General features: G+C 39.9%; 1 protein-coding gene across 4 annotated transcripts in view; it reads right to left on the reverse strand.

The window, feature by feature from the left end:
• RAD51B (RAD51 paralog B) overlaps positions 1 to 22,260 on the reverse strand; it is a 363,400-nt gene that overhangs the window by 110,288 nt on the left and 230,852 nt on the right. Inside the window, exon 10 of one of the 4 annotated variants that reach the window (XM_041396628.1) lies at positions 14,990 to 15,068. The exons of the other annotated variants lie outside the window; for them this stretch is intronic. Coding sequence (XP_041252562.1) covers positions 14,990 to 15,068 — 79 coding nt within the window. The remainder of the gene's footprint in view (positions 1 to 14,989; positions 15,069 to 22,260) is intronic. 4 annotated transcript variants of the gene reach the window in all.

The raw sequence follows: 22,260 nt of genomic DNA on the forward strand, positions 1-22,260 counted from the left end.
TGATAGCCACCATTACAGTTGTAACAGCACAGAAGAGATATTAATGGGACTCCAAAAGCAACAAACCAGATGCCTCAAAGACTGTTCTGATAGTTTGCAGCAGCCCCTCCCCATTAAACATAAAATCACTTCGATTAGCAGTTATGACCTCATTGTATTTCAGGTCTCTCTGCTAGCTAGGGTGGAATAAGTTGGTCTCAGACCAGCTCCTTGTAAATACTTTGGAGTGTGAAAAAATGCCACGATACTCACATGGACTGATTCAAGTGGGATTTCTAAATAGAGCTGCTGACATTAGAGAGAGTTGTCTCATATCGGTGCTGACATAATTTTGGGTGGAAAGGGGCACTTTTTTTTTATTTTATTAATGCCAGCTTGAATTCTCAGTCTGCCTAATGCCACTCTGGAAATCTACACACTGGATGGCTCGAGACTGAATCCATGATTTTTAAAATAATTGCTATAGGCTACAAATATGACACTCATGTTTACTGATGCTTAATCTCAGTGCTGATGTGTTCAAAGTCTCCATTTAGAAGACTCTCATGAATAGCTCATAGACAACTGCTCCATTTAAAAAGGGCCACTGCAGCTGAGCAGCAAAGCCAAACATGAAGGCATAATGAACAGCACCAGAGCAGAATGTAACTACTCACAGTACCCTACAGACAGGTGGCTCCTGGTGGAGAGCAACAGGATGGCTGCCATTTGGAAAAACAAGAGTTAACAGAATTCCCCATAACAGACTTCTGTTATTTAACTCCAGCTGAAAAATATAGATGAAAAACTGCACTCAATCCATAAGGGAAACCAAATGTTTTTTATAGCCTATGAGCAAGATTTTAATTGAGCTGTACTTGCAAAAGAAAGGACCCAAAGAAGCTGGAGTCTCAATGTCATTATGATAACTTAAAAATCTCAAAATAGCATTTGATTCCACAGATTCCATTTCAGAAGTCCTGAAATGTTTTTCTCTTCTTGTTAATGCTCTCCTTTTGGGTATTACACACATCTGTTTAACACAAAGAGAGTTTACACCAGTATAAAAGTAAAAATCACAGCTTTGCTATAAGAAGGAAACAAAATAGAAGTAGTAAAAGTGTTAGCAAATTGATAATAAATAGTAGATATACAGAAAAACAGATGTCCAGATGACACCAGTAAGAGGAATCACATGGTTACCTGACTACAGCCCGTCCTAATAAGTTTCAATTGCAATGATAAACGTGCCTGGATTAAACCCAGTAATTTTTCATTCCTTGCTAATGGGGCAAATGTAACTTGGAAGGAGTCTGTATGCAATCACTGGAGGTTTTATTTGTATAACTTTTCTGGAGGTTGACTATGACTATATTTGATTGCATGTGGGTGGTTGTGGGACAGGCAGACAGCTGGGTGAAAAACTATGACAAAAGAAATCTTGTCCCATTTCCTGCCTGTGCTTCATTCACTAATGAGCACTGCTCTGGGTCATTCTCAAGATTTCTTCATCTGTTGTTGTCTCGTCTGCAAAAGGGGCACCCCGGCAGTGGAGCTGTTGTCAGCTTGTCTTACGAGTTTATTCTGCTGCCTCTCACCCTTGCAGCTGTGTGGGATTTTAAGTGCCTGGCTGTAAACAACTCAATATTTTGTGCTTCTTTTTGGATAACTTGAAGGCCAGTCTAAGGCCAGATGTGTTTGCTGGTGTAATCTGTTTCTCATTTCTTCTGATAAATGCATATCTCAACAACTAATAATAAAGTGAAATCAGGATTTATCTGTTGTCTTCTTCAGTTTGATTTCTATCAGAAAAAAAATGTTAAAAAAACATAGCTAAGTCCTCAATCTCTCTTTTCTTCCTGGAGTGCTTGAAATGTTCACTGAACATATCCCCACAAATAAACAACCAGGCTGGTGAATCTGATGCCATTAGATTCCTGCTGTTGCAACCAATACCCCTTTTGCTAGCTTGTGTAAACAAAACCATTTTGCTTCTTTAAAGCACAGTTTTCCACTAACACTCTGTCATCTATTCTTGCACCTTTTGTTGGACCAGTTCACTTGATTTCTTCCTGGTAACAGGTTTACTCTTTTTAACAGGATTCTTTTATAAAAGGCTTCTGTCTGTGCAGAGGCAGGATTCAGCCTTCTCCTACAGCAAACTGTTCATTACCAAGTCTAGTCCATTGGTGAGAAAATTCATTAGAGGAGACATGTAAGGACTGCATCTTTCTCCTCATGTCCAGGTAAGTCACTATCCAAGGAAAAGGAAGAAATTACACCCAATTTCATTATATGAAAACGCTGTCTTTTGATTATTTGTTTTAAAATGGTATTTTATTAGCCTTCCCCTTCCAAACAGGTACAAAGGTGAGGCAGTAGGAAGGAGAATGCTGCAAGAGCTTAGCCTACCCCTTTCCACTAATGGCCTGCAAGATGTGTGTTGCTGCAGTGCAACACAGAACTCTGCTGTCCATGATTCTCCTCTTCTTTCCTGTTAGATCATGGCCTTATCCACTGCCACCCCTCCTATCATAATGGGACCCTTACTCTTAATTAAAACCACTGCTTAAGTCTGTCAAAGATACTGCTCCAACAAAAAGCAATTCCATCAGGCACAGCTTTGATGGAAGACTTCCAATCCTCTTGTATCTGCTACATGGTTTTTTACATCCTCTGCAAGTTGAAATTATTATAGATAGATATGGATGGTCATAAAAGCAGTTTATATAAAGAAAGTCATAGGGTTGTCCTTTTCCCAAGAAGCCTTTCAGATAAATGCTCTAGTTTCATCCCAAAGGAGATTTTGCCAAGCCCTCTAGTCCTAAGAGGGAGAGGAAACCCTTTCCACAGTGCTAGGCAGTTCTAATTATGGATGCATCAAACCAGCACCTACTTTTATTGAAGATAATTGTTCTCTGACAGTACTCAGAAGCTCATCTATTGTCTTCAGCCACGCTAATGAATTTTAGTTACTCACTCAGCCTTGCTAGTTCTGTTCAGAAAAGGGGTCACCAAAAACCTAAGTAAATTCTATTTCTTCCATGCCTCTTCAGATTTATTTTAACACCCAAGTACAAAAACTGTAACTGTATACATAAGCCACCATGACCGGCCTAACTGAAGACAACTGTTTAAACTGGCAAAGAGACAATTTATTCTATTAAAACCACGCATGATATGTGAGAAGGAAAGAAATCCTTTCAGCTTTTAAGAAACAAATAATTTCTAGGGATAGCAATTAGGAAAACAAACAGAAAACATTTGTATTTGTAAACAGAGTTTACTTGCTGTGGCCTGACTAAAATGTGCTAAATCTAATTTTGCAATTTTTTTCTTCAAAGAACCTCCACACTTCAAGATGCTAGTAACATAAGAAAATTAAGTACACTTAATTTTCCACAGGCCCATCTGGATTTTCAGCATTTTACTGAGCTTTCATATCTATTATATGAAATAAAAACCAACCTGTTTTCAGAAGGCTACCTTGGTGAGTGGTTTGAATTAATTTTATTTCTTAATTTAATTTCTCAGGACATTCAGAGCTTTTTTTCCATTTTCTGTGTTGAACTTAGTGGGTTTTCAGAGCCACAATACCAACAATGTAATATGGTATTTATTTCTTCCTGTATCTAGCATGGTTTTACACACAAATCGATCATACCTCAAATATCTACTTTGAGCCTGGCCCTAATTCTCCTGCCTTTAATGGTATATAGTTGACTTACTATGACACCTTAAAGAACATTTCTTACACCTGACCCTCTCAGTAGTTTCATGGGATTCTGACTATTCTCTTTGCATTCTTACCAAATGCGTTCACTATGACAAACGACCAAGCCCTCAGATCACTTCCATTAAACAAAAGAAGGCTATTTTATCTAAGCAATATTCTTTCTGTCTACAGTAATGTTGGTAGAACTTTCACAAAACATACTGTTGTGAGAAGAATTAGATTTCAGGATTATGGAAACAGACTCTAACATAAATGTGTGGAAGTGTTATTTTGTACATCAGGCACCATGGTAACCTTGAATTAACAGGAAATCAATACAGGGATGCACCTTGAATGGAAGACAGAGCTGATATGTATTTGTGGGCTGTTTTTATTGTCTGTCCAGAAATTTCAAAACATCATATGAAAGGAATGAACTCTGTATATCAGAATTAAAATATGCACCTACATTTTTCAAACATCCCAGCACCACAGCATTGCCTCTAACGGGATGCAAATCTGCTTCTCCAGTGTCTCTGTGTATGCAGAGGTAGTACATGGACTAGACAAAGCCAGAGTAGGACTAACACACAGCAAGCTAATCAGAATGTCATGATTGCCGGGCTATCTTCATTTGTAACCTGAGGTTAGCTGATAGCACAGTCATTGCCTGAGTCATCTGAAAATCTGAAACAATGGCTCTGAGCATGGTAAACTTTATCACTAATCTGACAGTGTGTCATCCTCATGACTTGAAAGATGGGGAGAGGGACAGCAGGAATTCTGCCACTTCAGCAGACATATCTATGGGTGGAGCAGGAACAGAAAAGTACAGTAAACCTGACTCAGTCTCTAGCAGATGCATTCAGCAACATGACTGAACTTTACACTCAGGACACTGGGTGCCTGTCACATTCAATAAGGAAACGGCATCTCTAACTGCTCCTATGGTGAGCAACAATGCAGAGGAAAAATCACATGGCATAGAAGCAGCAAAGCAGAAGTACCAGGGTTTAAACCCAGGTTTTTAAAACCTCACGTGACCTAAATAAATACTAGCACTGCCATATGTGATTTGGGGCTGTCATGAAAGGGAGGCCTAGAGAAACAGAGTGTCCGCCCTTAACCTCCTGAACTATCAATTTTCCTCATCTAATACTGCAGAAAGGTTATGTTGCAGTGCCCTGTGCTTCCTCACATTTAAAGTTAGGGTAGCCAAGGGCAACAAAGACTCCTTCCTCTCCAGCCTGATAGCAGAGCTCTTCCTTCCTTTTGTTCACATGAAGAACAAACACTGAGTTGAACAATAACAGTGGATGCTTCATTATGATGCTCTCTTGGGCACCCAGCCCTGGTTAGCATTATCTTACCCCTTGGTTTTGTTTTAAAGGAAACTGTGAATGGTCTTTTCAATTGCTGGTGTTTCAAGATCAACATTACCCCTACTTCCTCTGTTTTCAAGTTTCCTTATTTTACCAACAATTTGTGGCACTATGGGACCCAACGAATTGTGAAAGCTTCCAGTCTGAGGCAAGCAGTAACAGAAGGCCAGTTAAACGAGCTTTCCCTCTAAATTAATGCCCCACTGTTGGATGCAGCCCTCAGTGGGCTAGCTTCTCTTAACCCTTCTGCCAGAAGAGGCCTTGAATTTGCAAATTCTGTTTGTACATTAACTTTTCCTGTACACTTTAGTGACAGAGCAGTAAATGGAGTCCTTCCTAAACCCAGGCAGCTGGGACCAGCTTGAGGGACACCTTACTCCCTTCGTGCTCAGATGTGACAATGGAATTTAGTTAATTCTACACCAGAGTAATCAAGGCTTCCTCTGACTTTTATCCATTACTTACAAACCATTCCTAGGGCACAAGTCTTCCAAATGAAAGTCAAACTGTGACTCAGGTGGCTGCCCATCCTTGCTGCTGCTACCTTGTACTGCTAGCCAAATTGGACCACTTGGCTAAAAAAACCCTGTTTCTCAAGGAAAAGAAAGTATTCTGGATGAATAAAAGTTCATCTAAGTTCTGTTAAACTCTAATAAAAGTAACACTCTATCCAGTGTTACTCAGCTGGAAGGACTGCAGTGATGAAGCAAGGCAACAGAATTGCAGGGGAAGGAAGGCTGAAAGGCAAAGAAGAAACAACATACCTTTGAGCTCTGGTGTGCTCTGCGTGAGGCCCTGCCTCTGTATCCAACATGAAGGTGGCTAGGATCACATAACAGAGCTATCAAAGTTATGCTTTCACCATCCTGATTTAGTGCTTTTGGCTTTTACTACCACATTCAAATACATTGGCTTCATTTTCAAAGGCAATGTAAAAATACAGGTCCCACTGCCTTTGGTGACAGCTGCAGCTCTAAAAATCAGTTTAAGATAGTTTGCATATTGAGAAGAACTGAAGGAAAATAAAAGGCCTATTGTGTAGATATGAAGAGTTAAAACACTACTGATTGGTGGTCTGTGAGTCCCTTCCCTTTTCAAATGAATTTCACTTCATGTTTTGTTTGGTTTTCCTGTTGATGCATCCTGCACCCTCCAGTGCTAAGCTGGTGGGATCCCACATACTTTTCCTGGCATGTGGTGTTTAAAATAAGAGACCTCAGCAATCGGATATCCTCAGCATTTCCAGCTATTGAACACAATCCTGAGTGCTGTGATCCAATTTCAGAATTGGAGAAGAGGAAAGATATAGAGTAATATTCTCCCTGTGCTGGAATGGGGCAGACAAAAGAAAACTAAGCAAACAGGATGTTCTGCTCCTCTGTGGACTGCAGCAAATGCCACGGCAGACAGGATATGGTCTAGCTCACAGCTAGGACTCACAGCTGCAATGTATGTGCCTGGCTGCCCAATACCTTGTTTGGGGTAATTCACTCACAGCACAAATATAGCATGAAGGAAAGTAAAAGATGTGGTGTGCAGTTCCCACCTGTTGTGTCTCAAGACTGCAGTCCTTCATCAAGCATACGCAGTCTGAAGGAGGAATGTGTTATTTATATATGTTACTAAGAAATTATCTCATCCCATCCCTAAATTCACTCAGAACATCTTCACAAGTGCAACACTTGGTGTTCACAACTTTGGATTTCAGCCTGCATATTCTAAGCCTATTCCCTGAACAGTAAGGCATATCTCAGCTGAGGTCTCCACAACAGCACACAGCACTCAGTTCAGGCTAGTCAGACTTGAATATTCCCTAGTATTTTCTAGAAATGTCACTCCTTACGCCTCAGCTGCTGCTTCTGGGAAGTGCACCTTCATAGAGCATTGGGAGAGTATGGGAGAACGTTTCTGTAGTTGAAAAACTAGGAAGTTTACAAGAAAATGAGATTCAGTGGACAATAAAGCAAAATCTTTTCAACAACATCTTTTGTTGAACTGTTAATTGTAGCATCTTTTGCCTTTGCTTCCTCTTCACGCCTGCAGCTTTGTGCTGCCATGCTTACGTGCTGAGCCCTAAGGCAGACCCTCTATGGTTATTCAGGTGGCAAACCAAGGGACAGCCTGGGCTGATACACCACACTAGCAAACTGCTGACTAACCTTATTGCTTCTCTTATCTCTATAATGCTTCTTTAACTCTATCTGGCCCTGAAATTTAATCTCAAAAGTTTTTCAGAGGTCTTCACAGAACTGAATGACAAATGACCAGGTTTGGTTTCATTACAACATAAACACTGAGGAGCAGTGCTAAAGATCAAAGGAACATTGCAGAAAACACTTTACAGTAACAGCCCAACATTATGAATTTTAGGGAACGACTGTAATGAGAAAAAGCATTTGAAGTAAACCACTGTTTGCTGAGAGGGTTTATCACATGTGCCTGTTTCTAAGAAAGTGCTATATATTCCTATTCCATCTTATCAAGATAGATTATATGAGAAGATAATTTAAATCTGTGACAGGGCAAGTCAACACATCAGATGCAGAGATACATGAAGTTGTTCAGGATGTGTTAATTCTCAAAACATAGAGAAAGTTTCAAAGAAAAACAGCACTGGGGTCAAAGCAGTGGAAGCCTTATTTGTAAAGTGGGCTTTACTGTGCTAGTAAGCCTCTCCTCAGGCAAAGTTTTCTAGTTTCAATGAAGTGCTATTCAAGTGTGCTTGCCTACACAGAACTGCACCCTGGAGACTTCCAGAGTTTAGACTGTAAGTAACTCTTGGATCTCCTCAGCAAAAGCAACAATGAAGTGTCCAGCATTTCTCTTTGGAAAACAGGTGTACACTTATGGATTTTACAAGATTTTAGTAATACATAAATTCCTATAGCAAAGAAAAGTTGCATGTATTACCAAGGGTAAGTAATTTGGGTCATAGTCCTCTATTGCTAACTATATTTTCACAAGATCACATGACATTAGTGATGGCTTCACCAAACATGTTAGAGGTGAAGCCAGTACAGACATAACCTTTGAGGACAGCAAAAGAAACTTAATTGTGCCTACATGAGAAAAGAAAAAAATCATTGAGACTTAACTGTCTTTTACCTTCATAAGCTGCACACAAATATATGAGACTTTACTCTGGCTGAAAAACATGTTTTTGAACAGACATTTATTTAGCTTCCTACTCATTAATGTGTTCACTTAAGAACATTAAGTCCATTTTAGGTACATTTGACCTTATTTTACAAATCTGTAGCTTGAAAGATGTGACATCTACATTAAATCCAGGCAATTACTAGTAAAGTCTTAGTCCTCCATGACAATGTTCAGTTCCCAGAACAATATATTGTCACAAATCACAGACACTACCTCTAATCAACAGACAATTACACTCCTTATGTTAAAAGCCTTTTGGAAAAAAGGCCATTTGCTTTAGCACTATGCTGAAAACCCAGGGGAGCAGCCCACTTTGATCAGGAATTCATTACAGAGAGGCTGGTAAGGAGAAGATTTCTCTGAAGTGAGATCATTTTGTCCCAGGAAGCCTATGCCAGCCTTGAAAAGAGGGGAACAGACTTACACTCTTCAGCTCATTGTTTTAACAACACTCGATTAAAAGAAATTAGTTTTGATTTGCACTTGTATAAATGAGAAGAAATTTGGCACACCACTTGCACTAAAACTTTTTTTTGTATTACATTTAGTAGAACTTCAGACAAATTAAATGCTGGTACTTCAGTTGCAATCTAGTAAAGCACTTAGGAACATGTTTGGCTTTAAGTGCAAGACAGCAGTACTGTATCTTCAGTATCTTTATATGCAGCTTTTGAAATAAGCAGGTAATTCAAAACATTGTCCTAAACTGGATTTATCCAGCATAATATCCTCACACAAGTCAGGCTCACAGGAACAAGCATGGCCAGAAACTTTATCAATCTACTGCCTATCTACCATGCCACTATGTGAAAGGTCACATTTGCAGAGAGAAACAGTTTTATTGAAATTACAGTTTATTTGGTTTCTACTGGATCTAAACCCAAGATGCCTCTAGTCTTCCTTCATCATTAAAAGGTTTTCTTTCAATTTCTCATCATAAACATTTTTACTTGGTTTTACAGCTGTGCTCTGTTCCTCTGCCCTCCTTCATTTGACAGCCATGGAGTTTGGCAACTCCAGCAATCCTTTGGCAGTGCTGCTGCAGAGCAGTAGAGGAATTCCCACAAACCCACCTAATGAGGACACCCCCCACCCAAGCAAACACCATTCCTGGGCCAGGTTTAGTAATTCCTCAAAATGCCATGAAGTGCCTGAACAAAAGGATATTTTCACTGATGTCAGCTATATCTGTGTGGGTGATGTTGCTGGCATTGGGATGATGGCAGTCTTATTTTTTCTCATGCCTTACTCCCAGAATGGACTTAACCTACAAATTGATAGTGCTTCTTTGCTCTCATTATTACAAACCTGTTAGAAATAGCATGAGACTTTCAGTGTCCTGTGGGGAATACAGCAAAAACGGTTCCACCCCACAGAGACCCTAACAATGACCAGTTCATCTTTATCCCTCCAATAGGGCTGGAAATCACCAGTGGCACTGCAAATCTTTTACCATCTCAATAGCAATGCACAACTCTATTCCCATTAATCTGTCTTCCACCCATTCACACATCAAGTACAACTCTGCTTCATTTTACAGATTATATCCATGTTGCTCCAGACAAAGGTCACTTTATAGTTACAGTTCTTCAATTGAATAAAAGCTTTTGATGCAGTAAATCATTGTCTTTCACTGTTCAAACCCACACAATACAATACAAATAATGCTGCCCTTTCTTTCAGAATTCCTTTTCTACCTCACTACTTGTTTCTTTACAAAATAAAATGAGGCACTTTTCACTTGCTTCAGCCATAGAAATTAGTTATAGCACTTTGGAGACAGTTTGCCATGCTGTACTACAAACCCAGACCCTATGCTATTTAGAGATCAAAATGAGCCTCTTTCATTACCTTAGTGACAAATGAAACATAATGTACCAAGGTTTCCCTGGATGTAGCTGTGACCAGATCTTTTCCCTTACTACTGTGAAACTTAAGACACTCTCTTCCAAGTGCCACAGTCTTTTGTTTCTACATATAAGTTGCCCGCCTCAATAGGACATTACATGCAAGGTGAGCACGTTTGTGTGCAGACAGGTTGTGTGCAGTGAAAAAGAGGGCAGCAGAAAGGGTGAATTAAGAAACTAAGTATCCAGTCCTGTGGCACAACCCCCAACGTCTTCCCTTTAGCAATACAAAGTATTGTGCTCTGTCTTTGAGTAGTAAGGGGAGCCAGTCAGCAGGAGACACAAAATTTTGACAGTTTTTTGACAGAAAATTTACAGACCTTTCTACAGTTATACCTTTTAAAAAGGAAGAGTAAAACATAGCAAGATAAATCATTATGCCAAGTACTCTCATGAAAAATAGCAACCATTTAAGAGCAACACTGCTTTTTTTAGCACTGAAGGTCATTACAAGAACTGAGGCTGAAAGCTGAAGGCAGACACATTCTAATCTGAAATACAGAACAAGGGCTTTGCAGCAAGGCAGCTAAAACTGGAAAACACTGTGAAGGCAAAGCAGGAACTCACATTTCTTTATGTCTGCAAGTGATTACTTTTCTAGAAGAAATGATTCAGTGCAACAAAGTTATCAGGTACCTGAAGGAAACGTGTATGACATATGGGAGGTCAATTTGGATGAACTGATAATTCTATCCATCTTTAAACCCTGTGAAACTGAAAAGATATCGTTACTCAAAAGCATGTCCCAGCTCACTAATAGAATTTGCCTTATGTTTTCAGTGTTTCTGAGTTTCTCCATGAAGAGCAATGTTAATCACTTAGTTAAAGCATTCAGTGCCAACAGACTCTTCAGCTGGCACACAGCACCGTGTCCCCACTCCTTTCGCAGCAGCATCCTCTTGGTAACAGAAGGCATTTGCTTAAATGACATGGAATGAGACTTCCACAAACAGCTGAGCTGTTGGTAGGTAACAGCCAGGCTTGTTGCCTACTTGTATTTATACCCCAGAACACTGCTGCTTTTAAAGCTAGACTTGGATGATCACCCACAGCATACAGCTTCAAATCAGTTTCATTCAGCCTATCTTTTTTGCATATGTGTGCACAAAGCTAAGTAGCATCTTCTAGTTCAGCTGGCCTAACCCAGTATGTGTTACATTCAATTTCAATGAAACTACAATTAGGCAAGGGCAGCTCAGAATTTCTTCTGTTATACCAGAGCAGAATTACCAGCCAGCAATTTCCAATCAAAACAGAAATTATATCTAAGCAAGAAGAAAAATAATCTTACAACTTGCACTTTTAATCAAGTGGATCTGGAGCTCTTAATTTTATTCTTCTTTTTAAAGATATGACTTCACTCGTTGCAACTGGTTGAAACAGAGAAGCTGTTCAACTGGTATTGAAACAGGGAAGTGACAGCAAGTTCCTAGAACAGCGAACACAAGCTGATAGTAAAACTTCCAATATTTTGCAGTGCTTGATCCAGGTTTCTGCCTTTTGTCTAAGATATCTACAAAATAGAGATTGGTTGTCAGACTGAATTCTGCACTCACAATTCAGGTTCATCAAAGAATGACACTGGCAGAACATAACATGACACTGCATTGCAATGTAAAGGCAACTGAGGGTATTTTTGGGGCTGCAGTCCACTGCCCTTATAGCATGGAGCAATTTGAAGCAATGAAAGGAGGAGGCTGCAGACTTTTCTTTGCTATATTTTTGACTGTCCAATCTTGTTTTTCAATCATCACATTTCATTTCTCTAGCCTGAAAGTGGAAATACAAGAGTGAGTGTATAAATGGATGTTTCTCTTCATTCCTGAACATTCCGGGTTTATAAAAGCCAAGTTTTCTCCAAGGGACCCTTGCACAGCCTGGAGATCTCCTCTGACAATGAAAGAGAAGCAGTTCTGCCTTCACTAGGGTCTCCTCCTAAAATTTCTGTGCTTCCACTGAGGCCATGAGATGCAAAGATACCAGGGAAACAGAGCAGCAATTTACATTGACAAAGAGGATTTTGATACACTCCTCCAAATGGGGCAGCATTACCATCTTAATAGCCTTTTGCTCTCAGCCCTCTTCCTGAGGACGCTGGAGATTTTTGCAAATGGAGAACAGTTCCGCTTCCCATTTTAACTGCAACAATAGCAGAAGGGCTCCTTAAACTGCATCAAATAGCAGTCTGTGAAATCCCTAACTAGCCGCGCTGCCTCTCCTGCCGTTTTATTATCCTCCAGCCCACAGAACAAAGCGGGGGAGAGCTCCTCCTATTTTTTTTTTTTTTTTTTAGCCTATTCCACACATCCTAATCCCTCAGAGGTGGCCATAGAAATTGCTTGTGGAACTGTTAAATCACACTTTCACTTTGTCTTTCATTCCCCATTCACCCTTGCTAATCAGGGAGCTTCCAGCCACATTTTCCGATATCAATTTGTTTATGGCCTATTGGTTAATGGTCCCGGGATGGGACCCCCTGAGTAAAAAGAAAGAATCCTGGGCACTTCAGCCAGCTGCTGCTTCTCACCAGTTCCCACATCCACCCACTTGTTCCCATCAGCCACCATCAATGTGCTCACCTCCTGACACCAAGGGAATTAAACTACAAAGCCTGAATGGGAGAGTTGTCTTTGCGGGCAGGCTGGGGGACAGATCCCACTGCTTAGCGCTGCGTGGTGTCCCTCAAGCAGCCACCGGCTGGCCCATGGCTACTTGCCTGACTGTCATCTTACCTTGCATCCAGCTTCCCTTCGGAAAGAAGCACCAAGTACAACTCTCAGAAAAACTCTAGCCCCTTTTGAACAAGGCAGCCTGGTGCCACTTTCTGCATCTTATCCACACCAGACATTTCCTGGTGATTTGCTCACTTCCTGTTTCCACTGAAATAATGATCACTGAAATGTGGGATGAGACCATGCATTATTTACTTTTACGAATCAGTGAGATGGTTCATGTGTAAATGCTTACAAGTCTCTGTAAGGGAGTCTGGGGCACATTATCAGGGGAACCATACCCTTCCTTTTCTACCCATCTTGGAGAAAAAAATCTAAAATACAAGCATAATGATGTAGCCACAAAGTAATAAAGGGCTCACACAGAGAAGACATTCTTGTTGCCTTTCAAAATGCACAAAGAATGCCTGATACCAATACATCAATTACTTAAAGAAATCCAAACTGATACTTCATCTGTTTGTAAAAAAATGGCAAATGATGTTTTATATGTATATCCCAGAAACATATGAGTACAGGGAGAAGAGCAATTGCCTCACTTTTAATCCAGTGATATCCTCCTATCAGAGTGCTGCTCCACCATTATGTGTAACCAGGCCTATTTGCTCTTTAAAGGTATGGTTCAGACCTGGGAAAGCTATATTCATGGCTCACAGAAAAGAGCTAAAAAAATTAAGATTGCCTCTGAACAAATTCTCTCAGTTTCTGAAATGGGAAAACTTTCTTTCCCAAAGTTCCACTACATTAGTGCCTGAAGAGAGAGCAGGAAATTGTCTGCCTTTTTTAATAATGACCAGAAACATCTATGTAACTCAAGATATCCAAGACAGAAAAGTAGTTTATCATCTGCTCTATACTGAAACAAAACATATCAAGACCAACTCTTGCAAGCAGCCTCTGGTTAAACTAATAAAAATTGTTTCTAGTTCCTGCAGACTTTTAGAATTACTGGTACCAAATAAATCAGATCAAGTGCCCAAAATGCTATCTAAACATATACTGAACATAGTATCCAAAGGCTTAGGAAATACTGTATAGACACCTCCCCCCTCATTACAATTATGTAGTTGTATCAAATAGAACCAAAAACGCACCATAAAACATTTTCATTTTGTTTGTTTTCTGACATTTTACCTTACCTGAGATGTAAGCATATTGAGTCACTAGGAAATATAAATATGTCATTAGTCTGGCACAGCCTGCTTGAATGTGAGAAAAGTGCAATCAGAAGGAGAACTGTTCACATCCCTTAAAATGTCTGTAGTGCCTCATGGGATCAGTGATTCTCCATCACTGGAAACTGAGAACCAGCTATACTCACTTGTCTTATTGCCCTGGCTGCATATCATTGTGTCCTCCCTGAACAGAAAGCGACAGGCACTGACCAGTTTTATTCAGTCGGTTAAACTGATGCAGTGATAAGGAGCCAGGCTGCATATCAAAAGACATCAACTAAACAAAATTGATCTATGAATGTTTGTCAAAAAGTAAGGATGTTTGTTGGGATAAATGGGAAAAGAAGGGAAGAGTTGAACTTCCCTCTCTGCTGTGTCTAAAAGTATATGATTCAGGACACAGCCACGAGGAATCCAAGTTCCCTGTCAGCATGGTCAGCTTTTCAATATACTACTTCATATGCTAGAGAGTCTGAGGATAATTAAAGCCCATTGGGCATTGGCATTAAAATGATCACAAAACCAGAAAACAGATATTGATTTTCTGTATTCTTACTGATGCCAAGCCATTTGGTAAAGAAGAACCATTAATTAAAACAGGTTATTAATGATAGATGGGTATGTTTCCTGAAGAAACCTATCCCATAGGACCCCTTGTTACCCAAACCATTCCACTTTACCTTGGAGAAAAACAGGGACCCCTGGTTAATAATTTCAGGGCCCACTTCTAGATTCATGGAAATATGCAAGAACTAATTTAGTGTAATCCAAGAAAAAACAGTGAATTCAGCAGAATGCTCCCCTTGTTAACCAGTATGTTTAAATGTGTGGGGTTTTAATTTGGTATAAACAGCACCATTTTCAAAAAGAGTTGTTACCTACATTCAGTCTGCTTAAAATACTAATTGAAAAGTCAAAACAACCAATGCTCTAGTCTTACCCTGAAGAATCAAGCCTGATTTCTCAATGGTGTAGAAAAAAGTGGAGAATGGAGCAACAGGGGATTTAGCAACCAGGAGCTGCAAAGCAAATATATGATGTAAGTATGCATCTTTATAATGTACCGATCAAAGCTCAAATCTGCAAAAATATCTCACCAGATTTAACTTCCAGAAGTAATAAAGCACACTTCAGAAATAGCACGTAGTTATTGATACAGCCCTATCACTTCTAAGTAGTGAGATCTTCTCATACACATATATAGATCATGCTGCAATTTTAAAAGGATTTACAGGTCCTAAAAAAACACTATCATGGAAGCAGTACATTCTGCTTGTCTTACTGCCATTCCATTAAGCTTAACCATTCCTGCTGGTTCAGGCTTTTGCACCCAAAGACAATTTTGAACAAAACTGCTACTGCCATATACAGGGAATTTTTAATTGCCATCAACCGTTCCACAGATATGCCTCCTTGGCTTCTCCAAGAACTCCACCCACTGTCTTTATCCTGCCCCTGGAAGCAGCATGTCTACTCATGTGCCGTCACACTGGGGATGGTAACATGCCACTGCAAGTATCTGGGTGTCCTCTTCTGCTAAATGGGTAATGACCATGTCAAGCTTTATTTAAGGATCTTGTACTTGAAATATCAAAATAGGAACTGGAATTCCCTCGGGGTGGGTGTAAAAAGCAATTGAATTTAGCTTGGCATTAGGGTGACACCAGAAATAAACCCAGCTCCCTGGCTCCACTATGGTAGAACCGTCCTCTGTGGAAGACAAGCCTGCAGCAGAACTGCAGAGACAGAAATGGGAAGAGTAGGGAATGTGGGATCTTCAGGTGGCAAACTCACACAAATGTGCCCAACTCTATTGCTTGCCTGTTTGATTTTTGCTCATTGCCAAGGACTGTTCCTCCACAGCTTGCCTAACATAACCCTCATACCGTCACCTGCATGAAAGTGACATTTTTATAACCTGAAACCAGGATATGATACTGTGAATACTTTGTGAATACTCCAACTAGGAAACCTGACATACTAGCACTTTCTCCTCTTCCATGTTAATTACCATGTTATTCTCTCTGGGATTATCTTCTGGAGAAAAGGGTGGCAAGTCACATCCCACATGCCTGATGCACTCTAACAAAAGCTGAATTCCTTTGCCTGTCATCACAGAATAAGCTGAGCTGGAAGGGATGCACAAGGTTCATCGAATCCAACTCCCAGCTCTGCACAGGACCATGAGTCACACCGTGAACCCGAGGGCATCTTCCTAAACACCTCTTGAACAGGCTTGACACTGTGACCACAGCCCTGGGGAGCCTGTTCCAGCGCCCAATCACCCTCTGCATGGAGAGTGTTATTCCAATAGCTAACCTAAACCTCCCCCCCAACTCAACTTCATGCCATTTCCTCAGGTCCTGTCACTGGTTACCACAGAGACAGCAGGAGGAAGACTGCCAGGGAGAAAGTAGAGTGAAGAGGAGCTGCCTCCAGGTGCTTTGCACACTCCCTCAGCTCTGAAAATACAAGGGAGAGGATGGGGTGGAAAAACGGTGCAAACACTCACTTAAGAGTCTCCCACAACAGTTGGCAGTTTAATTGGAAAGGCCTGAAGTGAAACAGTTACAATTCTGACATCTAAGGTCAAATTTCTGGCATTCCATGCACTACTATGCACATAAATACTAACCTATATATGCATGTTCACTAGGCACAGTTATACATGCACATGGATAGACATTCAAATAACTCTATGTACATTCTGTTACTGCATTTTTATTCACTTACAGTATGTGCATAGCTATGTATAGCAATGAAAGACTATAATAAATCACTTCCTTTCAGCAGCACATCACAGGGCCCCTCTGAAAGGTGGCTGCTGCACAGCTACATCTGAGACTCTGAATTAGCTTCCTTTTCAGTGAAATGGAAACAGCTTAGAACATTCAAAGGTATTGCTTTATATTGAATGTTTGCCCACTGAGAAAAAGAACCTTTTAAGTACAACTGCACATTTCACAAGCAGATAGAGTACAGAGAATTCATTTTTATAACATCAAACTATAGTATTCAACAGAACATTAAAAAAAAAAAGAAGTAAATATGTATTTAAATTTGTTTCTCCAGAAAAATTAAAAATCGGTAAAAGTTCATTGCAAACTATCCTCTAGCTGGAACAATCAACATAGAGTAGGTTCTTACATATAGACAAGGAACTTGTAAAGCATGGAAGGAAATACATATCAAAAGAAGAAAATGATGTTTTGAAGACCAGGAAGTGGAAGTATAAATCAAGGATTACCAAAAATCAGGTAATGTTGACTCTGGAAAGATTATTAACAGTAGCAAAAGGTAAATAAAAGTTGGATTTATAATGAAATAACATTGGGATAGTGATTAAATATATTCCTGCATGTCAGTGGAAAAAAAAAATTCCTCAAGCAAGACAATACCAAAAAAGAAGAAAAGGCAGGTAAAGGGAATTATCCATATCACATTGATATGTAGAAATAACAACTGAATGGAATGAAAACTCCAGGAATTTAGCACATTCAGCAGAAGCAGATAATCTCTATTGGGAAACCATTCTAAGAAACAGCATGTGAATTTAGGCCTGAGAGCTAGTATATGTCACTTTCCTATGAACTTGAAGATGATGCAACATAACTGAGAAGAAGCAAACTTAGTCCCCCTAAAAGAAGAGAAAAAAAAAGTAAACAAGTGAGTTGATGCCTGTAACATGATAGTACCATGCAGGGCTTTAGAAGAAATTTTTAAGTGAGGAATAACACAACTTGGATGCAGGACTCAAAGGCATAATAAGTAAATTTGCTGATGATAGAAAATTGTAAGGAGCTGTTGACTCTCTCAGAGACAGGGAGGTCCTGCAGAGAAACCTTGAAAATTTAGGGGACTGGGCAATCACCAAGTTTAACAATGGGAAGCGCTGCACCCAGGATGGGGCAACACTGAACATAAGGACAGACCAGGGAATGAGGGTCTGCAGAGCAATGCTGCGGAAAGGAACCGGGGGGTCCTGGTCTGTGGCAAGCTGAACATGAGTCAGCAGTGCCCTGGCAGCCAGGAGGGCCAACCCTGTCCTGGGGGGGCATCAGGCACAGCATCACACCTGGGCAAGGGAGGGCATTGTCCCTTCTGCTCTTCACTGGGGCGGCCTCGCCTCCAGTGCTGGGGGCAGTTTTGGGTGCTGGCAGTATAAGAAGCATACAAGGGTGTAAGAGAGTGTCCAAAGGAGGGCTACAAAGATTGTGAAGCATCTTGAGGGGAATACGTAAGAGGAGCAGCTGAGGTCACTTGGTCTGTTCAGCCTGGAGAAGAGGAGACTGAGGGGGGACCTCATTGCAGTCTGCAACTTCCTCACCAGGGTAAGAGGAGGGGCAGGCACCAACCTCTTCCCTCTGGTGATCAGGGACAGGATGGAATGGCTGAAGCTGTGTCAGAAGAAGTTTAGGTCAGATATTCTAACAAAATTCTTCACCCAGAGGGTGGCTGGGCATTAGAAGAGGCTCCCCAGGGAAGTCACACAACACCAGCCTGAGAGAGTTCAAGAAGTGTTTGGGCAACAGTCTCAGGCACATGATGTGATCCTTGGGCTGTCCTATGCAGGGCCAGGAGCTGGACTCTGTGACCCTTGCGAGTTCCTTCCAACTCAGGATATTCTATGATTCCATGAACAAAAGTCTTGGAAATGGGGTAAAAGAAAACATGGCTGTATGGCTGTCATGCCAGACATATATGACATTCTTCTTTGACCTTTTTTTAGAAGTCTGATATAAATTTGAACTCATCTCTTCAGATCTCTGTAAAGCTTTTAACACTGCTAAATGGGAACTGATAATGAAGAAAACAAGGATAAGCACAGAAACTGTAAGACAAAACGGGAAACAGTTATTGGAAAGAAGACTCTTCCTAGGTGTACCTGAGATATTAGTATCTCACTTAGATTGACCCATAAGGTGATGTGGTCAAGACAGTGACAGACCCAGTTGTATGGTGCACCACCACATACACCTGGTAAAACCAGGGACACCTGGGTGTTTCTGTAAAAGACATCAGCAAGGCTTAATCTGGGAGACCGTGTACTGTACAGGTCACTTATGAACCCAAACTGCAAGAGAGGGGCTGTATGCTGGCAAGGAAAGTGGAGTGTTCATCTGAGACAGCACTAGAAAAACATTAGCTCAGTGAATCTGGCAAAAATGAAGACTGACAGTGTCTGTGTGTGTAAGTGAATGGGAAAAGAGGAAATGAGAGAATGAAGCAGGAAGAAAGAGAAGAACTTCTCAAACTGACAACACCGGTAGAAGAACGGATTTGCAGCCATAAAGACATTTTGGCTGGAAATTTTGAAGTTCATAACTATCAATAAAGTGAGACTCTAGAAGAGCCTTCAACTCAAAGAGGCAAAGCTAAAAAGTTAATCTTTGTTTTTAGGATTCAGATTAAAATGTTTATGAAAGGGATGTGAAGCACTTCATGACCTGTTAAGTCTCTTCAAGTCCTATGGGCTTCCTGACAGCATCAAAGCCCTGCCAACCCATGTTTTATGCTGATAGAACTGACAGAGTTGGAACAATGCATGCTAACAATGTCCTTTGATGGCTGACATGCAACTAAGGATCTTTGTGGTGAATAAACCAAGAAAAAGTTGCTGTTTTTCAAATACAGAATCTGTAATTTAAAGTCTTCTCATCTATATTTTCTGGTGAGCATTTGCTTCTTTCCATAAGGTTCTTAACAGCTACCTGAGGATGTGGAGAACACATGAGATCTTCCAGAAGAATTCAGAAGTAGGCAGCACAGGCAGACTAGGAATTTATAAAACTCATATATATTCAAGTATGTCTTGTTTCAATTCCAAATCACTCCTGGCTGAAAACTGGGGAGAGTACAGAGAGATGCGTTATCTGAACATGGATCTGAATTCAGAATTATTTAATAACAAGTTGAAACACAGATCTCTTTCCACAATCTTACTTTATAAAACTTAAGACCATGAACCAAAATTTTCAGTCCAACATAGAAGACTTCCTGGGTTCCTTTTTCACTTCAGGAAAAGAAAGGAAAATAGAACTCCACTAGTGTTCCTGATACACGTAAAGGAATTTATTGCACTCCTTCCTAGCCAGATGAGTGAAAGACACACCTTTAGTGACAAGCACTATTTAATCATGGAATCAAAAATAAATCCAGGCCCCATCAATTTTTTTCCTATTAACACTTCAGTGCAGGTAAAGTTGCACCAAAAGTAGTACACATTTCGAGATGAGTAAACAGCTATGGTAAGTAATAGGCTAAAGAAATTAACAGGCATCTTGAATACAAAAAATATTTTTAAATAGTGAAATTAATTGTAAACAGACATTTAAAAAATGATGACACAGTACTGAGCCTTTCTTATTCATCCTATGATATTTCCCAAATGCTCTCCATGAGCTACCCATGAGCTTCTGGAATGGAATGTAAAATCCATCTACAGTTATTATGCTGCTGTCCCTATAAAGTGCAAATGATAGAGATTGATGGGGGAAGCAAAATTGAAAGCAATTTCAAGTTTTGCCAAGTCCAACCTCTATAAAATGGTCAAATCTTAGCTTCCTTTCTTTTCTTTCTAGCATTACATTTCCCTGTCAAGAGGCTTGTAATAAATATTTATTGTTTGACAACAATGTAGAATAAATATTAAATGACTGGAAAATCATTTCTGCCATAAGGCGTGCTAAGAACACAAAGGTACTATGTAAGAGGAAATATATCACCTTGATGAAAAGTTAATAGAAATTGGATAGATGCCATTAAATTAGACAAAGGAAGATAAATGTGAGACAAGCAGAGCAGTTGAGAGAGAATTGATGATGACAGCAGAAATATTGTACATTAACGTTTGCTTTAGTTAGGGAAAGCATTTTTAATAATACATTTTATTATTTATAAACTTTATGGAAGAGATGAATCACAGAATTGATTGCAGAAGCCCAGCAGAAAATAGTAATTATTGGGACAACACCTCCTGTCAATAGCAAGGGAAGCGATGAATTGGAAAAGGCACTGGATGAACTTTCAGAAGGCTTCTGACAACCAGAAATCAAGGCAATGTTCTACAAAAAAAGAGTAAAGATGATGAAGGGGACAGAGTCTTATCTTATATCAAAGTAGTTATCAAAATGCCAGGATGATAGACAACCAAAGAGTGAAATAACAAGAAAATTTTGACTGAGCTCTCAGCTCTCATGTGACTGAAAAATTATGATTTTATAATGGAAAACTAATGGACTAAGTTATTTCAATGAAATACTTGAGAAAATCATCTGTATTAACATTTAATACATCATTTCCATTTAGACTGGAAGGACAACCTTTTGTTCCTATTTTTTTATGGAAACTATTACAAGAAATTGGTTTTTAGCAATGACGAGGAACATAAATAAAACTATTTGAAGCCTCCTTTAAAGTATGTGAGTTCCTTATCAATGGACAGATTCTTCTCTTTTTATTTTATTCTATGTCAAGCTTTTTCTTACACTGTCTTTTCTCCTTGACTCATATTATTCTTGTCTATTGTACTGACAAAATGCATATAATGTGCACGAGAGACTGAATGAAAAGCAAATCCACATTTACAGTCAATAAATATTTTAGAATTCAGGTCTACTGACTGAATACCAGAGACCTGTGAAAGGAGTCTGGCTCTCAGTACTCTTGTGGCCCTTACTGAAACAATGCTGGCTTGCTGGGACATTTTGCTAATTCTTGTTGCTGTCCTATTGCAGTGAACAAGCTTTGCTAAGAGCTGGTGCATTTCAGAACTCATTCAGTAACACCACATTCACTTGAAAGAGCATGAGAATTGAGCAGGAAGCCTACACCACTGACAGGGTCACTCAGCAGCAAGAATACTATCTCTCAAGGTTTGATTAGACTAATGTACTAATAAAATCAGTGCTAAGCTAAACAAATCTTTCCCATGATTGTGCCAAATTGACTGGGTGGACAATCTTCATGCCAGAATTTCCCCTCTTATTGTAGATCTGAAGGGTTGTTTTTTCAGCTGCAATAGAGCCCAGGAAAAAGCCAGGAAGGAAAACAACAAAGTTGATTTTGCATCCGATATCCCAGAAGACTTCATAACTATTTTTTCTGCCCTCCCTTCTGCTACTTCTCAGGCCCAGTGTGCCGGAATTCGATATATTCTAGAAATGAAAGCAGCAGTCCTTATTCTGCAGATCGTTTACTTCTGAGTAGGAG

The sequence above is a fragment of the Onychostruthus taczanowskii genome, unplaced genomic scaffold, assembly GCF_017590055.1.
Source record: "Onychostruthus taczanowskii isolate IOZ18803 unplaced genomic scaffold, ASM1759005v1 scaffold1, whole genome shotgun sequence".
Lineage (NCBI taxonomy): Eukaryota > Metazoa > Chordata > Aves > Passeriformes > Passeridae > Onychostruthus > Onychostruthus taczanowskii.